General features: G+C 42.9%; 1 protein-coding gene across 1 annotated transcript in view; it reads right to left on the minus strand.

Annotated features, from left to right (window-relative positions):
* Positions 1-12,720, minus strand: part of shank1 (SH3 and multiple ankyrin repeat domains 1) — a 267,279-nt gene that overhangs the window by 101,391 nt on the left and 153,168 nt on the right. The window contains exons 3-5 of the mRNA XM_049467895.1: positions 3,311-3,514; positions 687-758; positions 249-357 (exon numbers count right to left, since the gene is read on the minus strand). Coding sequence (XP_049323852.1) covers positions 249-357; positions 687-758; positions 3,311-3,514 — 385 coding nt within the window. The remainder of the gene's footprint in view (positions 1-248; positions 358-686; positions 759-3,310; positions 3,515-12,720) is intronic.

A 12,720-nucleotide genomic window follows, 5' to 3' on the forward strand; every position in this document is an offset into this window, starting at 1 on the left:
CTACGGCACAAGGGCATGCAAGATGGCAGCTTCTATTTCGGCCATATTTTGGCTACAAAACGCCGTAATGAGTGAATGGGGACGTCCTGCACATATTTATATACAGGCTATGGGTTAATCTACTTATCACTGTGATTCCTAACCACTATGTAAATGCTTTAGAAAACTTCACACCGGTGGTGTGCAAGATGTATTCGTTTAGGCCCAACATTTTGAATTAGTTTGGCATGGATTGATCATAAACTCACCTCCTGTGTCGGGGTCATGATAGTTGGGGTCGAGGCCTTTGTCAAGAAACTTGGCCACCTTCTCTACAGATCCAGTCTGGATGTAGTCCATGAACTTCTTCAGACTGGCCTGCAGGGGGAGGCAGAGACAGCAGAGCATCAGCCTGTACTCTTTTAGACACAGTCAGTCTGCCAAAGCTCTAAGGACTCACTGTTGGACAGTTTAGCTTATTCAAGCAAGCATACACACCTCCATTCAGGCATATAAATACACACATAAACACACAGTAACACAGCACACAATTCAGCATTGGACGTGTGCACACACTGCCTTTTGCCAACACACAAGGGAATGGATCTGAACACACACATTCGCAGATGAATAACACGCCACACACACACCACACACACGACCCACTTCCAATTCCAATTAGAACTGCATGGCTCCAGGCCGAGTACCTTGGTGTGCAGCTTGGCAAGTTGCTTCTCATCGAGGTTGGTCTGCTTGTATACTCTGGTTTTGTATCGAAACTGTTTTGGAGGGAGACAGAAAGAGACACAATGAGAACAAGAGAGACAATGCCAAAGAGATGGCAGCCATTTCTAGGTAGTTTGCCCCAAAATGACTTTTTATGTGTTTACAAATAAATTGAATCTGAAGCAGAAGAAAAGAATAAATGTCTATTAAGTTCGTTGGCAGCATACAGTCAAGAGCCTGACTTTTCCAACATGATTACAATAGAATAGAAAACTGTTGAATATCACTTTGAATGCTTTCTCCACCTGTTACACCAAGAAAAACAGTACAAATATATGAGAAAATGGGCCAGAAACTTCAATTATCACATTGTGAATGCAGCCAGGGCCTTATTACTGTCCAAATGTTTGTGAAAACTCACTCTAATGAAGGCAATCAGCTACTTTAAAGGAGAAATCTGGTGAGAAATGGACTTGGATTGTGGTGAAACATGATAATGAGTATGAACTTTTGTTGAATAGCCCAACTCTGTTTGCCCGAGCATTTCGAAACACTGCGGTTTTAGCCAATGATCCCAATAGGATTACAATGCTAGTGATAGGGGCATAGTGTAGTCCATGCAAAGAACTCGCTATTTTTACAACATTAACACAGTCTTTTTAATAAACTCTCTGTGCACTTTTAAAGTTCTCAGTGCCTCATTTTTGGGAGCAGCTTTTACAGCTTAAAGTGCTGTATTTTGTTTTGCTGATGGCAAACAAAGGTGGACTATTGGTCAAAAGTTTGTACTCGTTATCTTGTTTCACTAGACCACAAGTCATTTTCACACAGGAGTTCTACTTTAATTTGCAAATTTTGCTGACAAACATCTGCCAATGAATGCACACATTCAAAATGTCTACTCCCTGTACTGTAAACATAAACAAGTTGTTTAAGCTCAAATAATTAAGCCTGATTATCCAACACCTTACTTAACCTAACTGTTTTATGTTAACATTTGTATTTTTTCATACAGTACATTCATACTAAATCTCTTTCTTGTACTCATACAGTACTGCCGAAAGAATAGGACTCAGGAGCAAATAGACATGAACCAATTGGCACATTGCCTAATGGCGGACGTAGGCTAGGGAGGTATGAATGCCCCCAGTATTTATTAATATGCAAAGCTAAATCCTCTTTATTTTGCCGGTTATATAGTTTACAGCACATATCATTGTGTAATGTATGCTTTGATATCTTGGCCTATGTTAAGTCTTATGAGACACCAACACTGGTCTCCTTATTTATAAAGCTTTGTTGGGTAAATTCTCTTCCTATTTGTGTAATTCTCTGTCACATTTTAACCGCACTTATGATTCTTGTTGTTCTAGAGGTCTGCTATACAAGATTCCCAAGATTAGTTTAGAATTGTGCAGAAAGATTTTCTTCTGTTTTGCTTAGATTTTTTTCCTTGACTGAGTTTAATTATGAACCCTTGGCCAATTTTGGGGATTTTTTGATAATATGAACTACCGTTTTTGTCCTAAATATAACAAAGTATTATCTGAGCTAGTCACACATGTCAGATATTTGTTGAATTTAGATATCTGTGTAAATGTTTTGATCAGCAATTTACCTAGCGCTTGCAAATTCTGTTTTGATTGTAAGGGCTACAAAACAGATTAAGTCTTTGAAGTCTTTTTTGAAAATGATAATTAAATGTGTTTTTTAGCTTCTTTGAATTGAACAGATTCTAAGTTAAAACTATGTTTACACTGTCTGTAACAGACGTTGCAGTTCCTCACAGCAGTGGAATTCCTAAGCTGCTTTCTGTGTCTATTTTACGTGTTTTCATATTTGTTCTGTGTTTGTGTGGAATGTTTTCATGTAAATGATCTGATGTAATCTTCTGTAACTAGAATTAGAGTGCAGTCACGGTCAAGTCTCCCTCAAAAAAAGAGAGATTTTAATCTTAAGGAAGCTCCTTATGTTTAAATAAATGTTAAATAAATCACTTAAAAATTATGGTGCTCTATCCAGTACTCGTCAGACCAGGTGATATATTGGTGATTATCCAAAATCTAGTAGAAAGTCTTTCCTGGACAACAGCAGAATAAACTCTTTTTAATAATCACTGATTTAAGAAGAAATATTGAATAAAACTTCATTGATTTAGTGTTCATTTTCAACACAAACCCGCACTGGAACACTTTTTTTTTTATACCTGAGATGAAGTAAACATGCCACTTTTATGGTTCACAGATAACAATTTGATTTGTGAAGGGCCTTCGTGACTCATGTTGGTGCAGAACTGAGATATCACCAAGGTAACCAAAGATCTGAGGAACTGGTTCCAACCACGCACATTCACAACAAAAATTTTGACAGAACAAGTCTGGACCATCTCAAACACCTTTAATGCAAGACTGGATCTGTGTAAGTTGAGGTTATTGGAGGTATAGTGCAGGTTCTGTGTAGGGAAGGTTACCCCACATACCCTACATATAACCTACATTACGCCTCCCACTAACCTTACTTAAAATTACCTATTCTCTTTTTAATGTAACACACTTTAGGTTCATCATGCACTTTAGTTATTTTAGCTCATTTTAGTAAGCTCTACCTCCAAGTAGGGCACCCCTTTCTCAAAGGACTGTGGGTAATCCCGGAGTGGCCTCTCCTCTTCCAGGAACTTGGCGTCGTGCCCGTCAGTGGCCGGCTGGAAGAGACCGTAATTCAGGACGTCCCGTAAAGACTCGGTCAGACTGCACAGCACCTGCTGCTTTGCCTTCCATACAGTGGCTTCAGGGTTAAACCGCAAGCACTTCTGCAAAGAGAGAAGAAGAGAAAACAGTCTGTTACCTTACAGCTCATGAAAAAATAAATTGTCTAATGTCTAATAACATTGCTTTTTGGAATTTATTAAAAAAAAAGTATAGATGTAGGGAATTGTTCATATAGGCTATATACTTAGTATTGGTAAATGAGTATTAAAATGCATTAATGTTAATGACCAAGTAAGTGTTGCAATATAATTTGGTGGAAACATTCCTGGGAAACCCTTGCTGTGTGTGGGTGAGCATTATCCTGCTGAAAAATGCTATTAGGAAGCCCTGCCATTAGAGAAAACGCAAGTGGCTACAGGATGTCCTGCACATATCAATCAACTGTCAGTATACCCTTTGTAGTGGAAAGCGATGGCTTTTCAGATGAGACCAACAGCTGAAGCAGTGTGTTCTTTTACCTCAATGCTTCCATACTCTAACCCAACCATAATCAGATCCTAAACAGAACCTGAATTTGTTGCAAAAGACAATGCATTTCAAGTTTATTTAAGTCCAAGTTTCTTGTACATGACACCACTGCAAACAAAGGCAACACTTGCTGATTTACTGCTTAGATAGAGGGCAGTTTATCAAAATTATAATCCTGTTTCTGTCAGTTCACTGATGCACCCCTTCTTAAATTCTTTTAACTTGGTAACATGTCTTTGAGTGCATTGGAGAGGCATGTCTAGCAGTCAACAGTCTCTCACCAGGAGGTACACTACCCAAATGTTTTTTTTATAGAGCAGCAGGGGCAGCAACTACTGTCTAAACATACCTGTAAACAGGCCCGTTGCAGTAAGGCAAACCAATCAATTGACTTGGGCCTCCAGACGACGACAAATTGGTTGTGAATTGCATGTGACAAACTGTGTGATTGCCCCTCTAAATTCTGTCATGTCTCGTGCAGGAAAGTACATTACTTAAATCAGAATCCCACTCATGGCGTCTACTCCAAGTTCGAGGGGATCTGGCAGACCCCATTTTGCTTGGGGCCTTCTTAAAGTTTGTCAAATGCTTGTCAGTGCTATATCTAGCATTCAGTGATCTCTCACCAAGAGGTACACTATCAGTTGTCCCTAAGGGTATTTTATAGGGCACTTCTATGCCTTCTTATGGCAAGACCTAGTATCTAAAAAAACACACCGGTAATCGGTTTTGCAGCACTCCAGAGTGCATTTTTAACTCTGCACACATTGCCAGTGCTTCAAGGCAGACACTAGAGGGAGATTTTGCACATTGTCTATCTCTTTCTCTCTACAATTTGTCAGATTGCTCACCTTTTTTTCAGTCAAATTATGTGTTTCTTCTTAAAGTGTAATGGGCAAAATGTCTTTGAGTGCATTTTTTAGCATTCAGTGATCTCTCACCAGGAGGTTCACTACCTAAAAGTTGTCCCTATGCACCTTTTCATAGGGTACTTTTATGCCTTCTCCTGTTTCTGTCAGTCAAATGATGTGTCCCTTCTTTAAGTCTGTCAAATGAGAAAAAATGTCTTTGAGTGCATCATATCTAGCATTCAGTGATCTCTCACCTGGAGGTACACTACCTAAAAGTTATCTTTCAGTTCCTTTTCATAGGGCACTTCTATGCCTTCTTGTGGCAAGAGGTAGAGTCTAGTCAGACCGCACCTATACCATAATCAGTTTTGCAGCAATCCAGAGTGCATTTTTACGTCTTTACACACCAGCAGTGCTGCAAGACAGACACTAGAGGGAGACTCATCTCTCTCTCTCTCTCTTTCTCTCTCGCTCGCTCTCAGTTGCTGTCACTGAGGAGGCCACCAAAGGAGGCCGGCACAAGAGCGAGTGAAGCTCTTAGAGGTGGCGGATTAGCAGCTTGTAGATCAGCAACTGTTCGTCAGAATCCGTCTCCACTGTCACACACTTCCGCACGCTTCTGCACACTTCCGCACTCTTCCATACCCGTGCCGGTTTTCCGATTTCACACACTGCTGGGCTGCAGTCAGACACAGGGGCGTGTGTGAGGAATACAGATGACAGTGTAAGTAGGCTATGAGGCCTGGCACATGTAGCTCAGCGAGTCTGGCACACTGTAACGCTGCAGCACTGCCATACAGATACGCTGCACAGCATCCAAACCCCGCAGCCAGGGGCTGCAGAGCGGGGGTCTCATGTCTCCAGTCCAGAGGCTGTGAGAAACAGATGTGTGAGAACAGCTGGAAAGCCACGGGCCCATGACCTTGAGGCGGACCGCACATGCTCACTGGGTGTGCAGTAGGGAGTGTGTATGAGTGTGTGTGTTTGCGTGTGTTAAAAGTGTAAAACTCTTCCTTTATTCACTTTCTCAATTCGTGCACAGCCAACCCCATGTCGCCATGACAACCAGTTCATTAGAGGAGCAAGCTGCAGGTTGCCATAGAAACATCTCAGCAGTCCCTCGGAGACCGAGCACTATGGTACACTGTGTATGTTTATGTTTGTGTGTGGTGTGTGTGTGTGTGTGTATACACCGTGTGCATGCAGCATGCATTCGGGAGTACATGCATAATGCGGTGTGTTTGTGTGCCAGGGGACATGTCCGTTTCAGTAGTAGCAGCTGTAACAGCGTTCATATATACAGTATATATATATATATATATATATATATATATATATATATATATATATATATATACAGTATATATATATATATATATATATATATATATATATATATATATATATATATATATATATATATATATAAAATAAGAGATCACTTAAAAATGAGTTTCTTTTATTCCAAATTAAAAACCTCTGGAATATAATCAAGAGGAAGATAGATGATCACAAGCCATTCAACCAAACTGAACTGCTTGAAGAATTTTTGCACCAGGAGGGGCATAAAGTTATCCAAAAGCAGTGTGTAAGACTGGTGGAGGAGTACATGCCAAGACACATGAAAACTGTAATTAAAAAACAGGGTTATTCCACCAAATATAGATTTCTGGACTTGTTTTATTTGCATTATTTAAGGTCTAAAAGCTCTGCATCTTTTTTGTTATTTCAGCCATTTCACAATTTCTGCAAATTAATGCTCTAAATGACAATATTGTTATTGGAATTAGGGAGAAATGTCCATAGTTTATGTTAATTTAATTTAAACATATACCTATAAATAGAAACTGAAGTGGTCTCTTATTTTTTCCAGAGCTGTATATATATATATATATATATATATATATATATATATATATATATATATATATATATATATATATAGTTTGCCCCATAAGAATTTGGACATCTGGACAAAAATGGGATGCTACTGAAGTGTAGACTTTCAGGTTTAATTCAAGGAGTTGAACAAAAATATCCTAAGAAGCTTTTAGGAATTATAACCCTTTCTCTACAAAGCTTTCTCATTTCAGGGGCTCAAAAGGGGCTCGAACAAATGAACTTCACCGTAAATAAAATGTTCAGATTTAATACTTTGTTGAGAATCCTCTGCAGCCAATGACTGTCTGAAGTCTGAAACACATGAACATCACCAAACTCTGGGTGTCCTCCGTTAATGCTTTGCCAGGCTGCAAACTGCAGGTGTATTCAGTTGTTGCTGGTTAATTATTGGCAACCCTAGTTAAAATTTGTTAAAAGCCTTAAAATGAATTAAATATATATTGCAGAGGCATAATCTCACTCTAAAAAGTTAAGAAAAAGCAACCTTCAACTTAAGTGCATAAAGAATATTCTCTGGTCTATTTTCATACACAAAGCGCATTATGCGACACTAGTAAGGAACATGGGTGTCACCATGATTTTCTTCTATTTCAGCAGGTCTCGCTGCTGGGTGGTGGAGGGTTAACTAAGTTAAGTAAAGCTACGCTACGTAAACAAAACTGTAATTCTTAAAAAAAGAAACATTTACTTTTAAAGTCAAGCAAGCATTGGATGTTAATCTACACAGATTTCTCTCCTGAAAACTGTTTATTTGGATAAGTAAAGCGCTTCCTTTTATTTACAGTGAAAATAGATACCCAGATTTCAAGGCTGGGCGCAGCAGCAAAACATTAGCATAGTAGTAACTGTCGCTCAACAGCTCCATACTGAGGAACCCTGAGTGTTCCAGTTAGCCAGGGCGATATTAGCTAGTGGTTCGTCCCATGTAGCTTGTTTTAACATGGTAAATGCGCAGACCTCTGAGCGGCAAAAAAGCTAGCGCTTAGCACAGTTAGCGGCTAATGCTAATGCTGCTCCAGCCCTGGTGCTGGAGAACTAAATTGAAACTCTTGTATAACACTGCACTTCAGCAGAGTGGTTTTACTGTTCCTTACTGGTAAAATTCATACATAAGGTGCACCAGATTATCAGACACACTGATGATTTTTGGGAAAACAATCCAAAAAATACTATATTGCCAATTATTAGATAATTAGACACAAGCCATAAATAAGTACATAGGAATGACCACACACACACAAACCAGTCCTCACATTCACATTCATTTCGATGAAACGATTAAAGCACAGGACAAAATCAAGCAGCTATGAGATTATAATAATTCCCTTTAAACCACTTAAAACCCAGAACAATTCAGTGTAATTAATCATAATGACAGTAATTCTGTACTCACTCTAACAGCTATTATTATATACAGTTATAATCTATTGATCAGAGGAGCATCCACAGAAACATTCAGCAGGACCATCACACAGATAACCATCAATATAAATACAATACATACTAACAGCGCAATAATATTCTACTCTAACGTCTGTAGGTTAGGTTTGGTATAGAGTTGAGTTTAGGTTTAGTATTTTTATGTTTAAGCAAGATCAGATTAATATGCTTCGATGGTTAGTTTCTTCAGTTAGGTCTAGGTCTTTTATTTGGGGCTCTGACTTTGTTTAGGTTTATGGTTAGAGCTGAAATTAGAGCTATGGTTAGGTTTAGGTTTAGTACAGATATAATTTAATTTAAGTTTAGGGTTCATTTTAAGGTTTTGGGTTAGTATAGTAACAGTTATAGGTAGGGTTATGATTAAGTTTGGGTTCAAGTTTAGTATGGCCATTTTTAGATTTAGGGATAATTTTAGGTTTAGGGATAGTACAGTTATGGTTAGAGTTAGGGTTAGAGTTATATTTTGGGTTCTGATTAAGTTTAGGTTTAGTATATTCATAGTTAGGTTTAGGGCTAATTTTAGGTTTAGAGTTAGTATGTTATGGTTAGAGTTAGGGTTATGGTTAAGTTCAAGTTTAGGTTTAGTATAGACATAGTTAGGTTTAGGGTTAACTTTAGGTATAGGGTTAGAATAGTTACAGTTATAGTTAGGGTCATTGTTAAGTTTGGTCTTAAGTTAGATTTAGAATTAGGGTTCATTTTAAGTGTATGTGTTAGTAAAATTACAGTTATAATTAGGGTTATGTTTAAGTTTGGTTTAAGTTTAGTATGATCGTAGTTTGATTTAGATTTAGGTTTAATGTTTAGGGTTAGGGATAATATAATTACAGCTATAATTAGGTTTAAGTTTCAGTTCAGGTTTAGGTTTAGTATGGCCATAGTTCGATTGAGATTTAGGGTTAATTTTAGGTTTAGCTCTTAGTATAGTTACAGTTATAGTTAGGCTTATAGTTAAGTTTGGGTTTAGGTTTAGTATAACCATATTTAGATTTAGGGTTCATTTTAGGTTTAGTTTTTAGCAGAGTTAACAGTTATAGTTAGGTTTATGGTCAAGTTTGGGTTTAGGTTTAGTATGACCATATTTAGATTTAGGGTTCATTTTAAGACTATGGTTTGAATAGTTACAGTTATAGTTAGGTTTATGGTTAAGATTGGGTTTAGGTTTAGTATGACCATAGTGTATCGCGAGATGAGACGGGAGGCGGACGTTTAAACGGGTAAGACATGACTTTATTAAATAACAAATAAACAAGTAAACAAAACAGGGGAATAACGAAAATATCTATATACATAAACAAACAGGGAAAACCAACAAAGAACTAAGCTAAACTAAACAGATAATAACAAAACAAGGTAAGGGAATATATACAAAGGAATAATACGTAAATATATACAAAGTAAACAAAGAAACAAACAAGAACTAAACGTGACTAGAAATATACAAGAAATAAAGGGAACTAGAAATAAACAAGAAACAAGCAGAGCGTGACGAAACCGTGAATAAACAATAGCAAATAGCGTAACGAGACAAACAAACGTGGGAAGGTGCAAAGACCGACCGCAAACGTAGACTAACAATTACTATATATACTAAACATGAAACAAGGAACACCTGGGGAAACAGGTAACAAGGGGCGGAGCTACAAATTACACACACGTAATGGAAAATAACAGTGGAAACACCGGGGAAACAGAGGGAAACCTAGCGAGGGCGTAACAGAAGCCCCTCCCTAAACGCGCAGCTCCCGAGGCGCGTAAAAACGAAACCCGGGGGCCTGCGGCGGGGAGAGGCCGGGAAAAACAAAAGACGAGACCGGGGACTTGACTTGAGACAAAACAGGAGATGGGACAGAAGACTTGACAAAGAAAGGAGACGGAACAGGGGACATGACTGGAGACTGGACATTGGGCATAAACGGAGACTGGACATTAGACTGTACACTGGACGAGACACGAGACTGGACGGGGAACTGGACAGGGGACGATGACTGGACGTGAGACATGACAGGTGACTGGACAGGACTAGACATGGGAACGGGAACAAAAACATTGACAGGAACAGACACGAAAACGGTGACAGGAACAGGCACAGACAAACCAGACAGGACAGGAACCGGAACATAGACAGACACGGGGACCAGAACAGGAAGTGACATGGGGACCAGAACAACTTGGGGATGCCCAGGACTGGCTAAAGTCTGAGGGGAAGTTCGTGGAGCCAGCCTGGGCAAAGTTCTTGGGCTGGAGTCCGGAGGCCTTGGGGCAGACCTGGGCACACGGGGCTTGGGGCAAAACTTAGTCCTGGGTGCAGGGACTGGCATGGGTGTGGTGACGGGCCTCGCTGGCGACGCGACGGCTTGGGCAGCAGAAGCTGGAGGCGCGGCGACTCGGGCAGCAGGAGCTGGTGGCGGTGCGGCGTCTCTGGCAGCAGGAGCTGGCGGTGCGGCGACTCGGGCAGCAGGAGCTGGCGGTGCGGCATCTCGGGCAGCTGGAGCTGGCGGCACGGCGACTCGGGCAGCAGGAGCTGGCGGTGCGGCGACTCGGGCAGTAGACACTGGCGGTGCGGCATCTCGGGCAGCAGAAGCTGACGGCGCGGTGACTTGAGCAGCTGGGGCTGGCGGCGTGGTCGGCGCTGGAGCGGTAGGCACCGCTAGCACAGGGACATGGACGGTGGGCACTGCTGGCTTCGGTACATGGGCAGTGGACACCGCTGGCACAGGAACATGGACGGTGGGCACTGCTGGCTTTGGCACATGGGCAGTGGACACCGCTGGCACAGGAACATGGACGGTGGGCACCGCTGGCATCGGAACATGGACGGTGGGCACCGCTGGCACAGGAACATGGACGGTGTCTGGCACCGCTGGCATCGTAGCAGGAGCAGTGGGCACCGCTGGCATCGTAGCATGGGCGGTGGGCACCGCTGGCACAGGAACATAGGCGGTGGGCACCGCTGGCACAGAAACATTGGCGGTGGGCACCGCTGGCACAGGAACATGGACGGTGTCTGGCACCGCTGGCATCGTAGCATGGGCGGTGGGCACCGCTGGCACAGGAACATAGGCGGTGGGCACCGCTGGCACAGAAACATAGGCGGTGGCGGGCACCGCTGGCACAGGAACATTGGCGGTGGCGGGCACCGCTGGCACAGGAACATTGACGGTGGGCACCGCTGGCACAGGAACATAGGCGGTGGGCACCGCTGGCACAGGAACATTGGCGGTGGGCACCGCTGGCACAGGAACATTGGCGGTGGCCACCGCTGGCACAGGAACATTGGCGGTGGGCACCGCTGGCACAGGAACATAGGCGGTGGGCACCGCTGACCCTGGAGCATGGGCGGTGGCGGGCACCGCTGACACAGGGACATTAGCGGTGGCGGGCACCGCTGACACAGGAACACTCACATGAACAGACTTGGACCCTTGGGCTGTAGGTGTCTGTGTGACGACTCGGGCTGCTGAAGACTGCACGGAGACTTGACCTAATTTCACCGTAGCGTATTCAGGTTCCGGGGTGGCAGTAGCAGTACAGTGTAGCGCCGTTGTCATGGGAACCCCGGAGCGAAGATCTGCTGCCGCTACGGGTGACTGGAAGCGCTGCTCGGCGGCCGCCGTGGAAGCTGGGTCTGCAGCCGTAGAAGATGCGAGCGCCGTAGCAGCCAGAGAAACTTGACCCGTGGAATCAGGAGATGCTAACTGCGTTAGCCGCGTAGCCGTGGGAATGCCTGGAGCTGCAGCCGCTGGAGATGCTACCTGCATTAGCCGCGTAGCCGTGGGGAAGCCTCGAGCTGCAGCCGCCGGAGGAGCTAGCTGGTTAGCCTCAGAAGCTAGCTGCGGAGCCGCCGAGGTGGAGCGCGCCCTGGGAGGCGGGTGGAGGATAGCCTCCGCAAGCGGCGGCAAGCGGGCTCTCGTCAGGGGGTAGAACTCGTCCTCCGAACTGGACGCGGCTGCGAGGAGGTCCACGTAATCCCAGAAGTAGTCCTCACAGTCCGCGTTTCTGCCCGCCTTGCCTACCTCGCGGTTAGGAGCGAGGCCGATGGCCCCAACCGTTAGCCCCCCCCAAGAAAATCCTCCGATTTTTGGGACCTCTTAGAACGCCCAGCCCGAGGCCTTCTCCGGCCTCGAGGCCTCGGATTTTCCTGCGCCGAGGTCCCAAAGGGGGCATGACGGATGGCCAGCCCGGATCCAACCCAAGGGTTTCCCGAATAAACGTCCTTGGCGGTCGGTCTTTCTGTAACGCGAGGTGAGACGGGAGGCGGACGTTTAAACGGGTAAGACATGACTTTATTAAATAACAAATAAACAAGTAAACAAAACAGGGGAATAACGAAAATATCTATATACATAAACAAACAGGGAAAACCAACAAAGAACTAAGCTAAACTAAACAGATAATAACAAAACAAGGTAAGGGAATATATACAAAGGAATAATACGTAAATATATACAAAGTAAACAAAGAAACAAACAAGAACTAAACGTGACTAGAAATATACAAGAAATAAAGGGAACTAGAAATAAACAAGAAACAAGCAGAGCGTGACGAAACCGTGAATAAACAATAGCAAATAGCGTAACGAGACA

Source organism: Astyanax mexicanus, chromosome 19 (genome assembly GCF_023375975.1).
Source record: "Astyanax mexicanus isolate ESR-SI-001 chromosome 19, AstMex3_surface, whole genome shotgun sequence".
Classification (NCBI taxonomy): Eukaryota; Metazoa; Chordata; class Actinopteri; order Characiformes; family Acestrorhamphidae; genus Astyanax; species Astyanax mexicanus.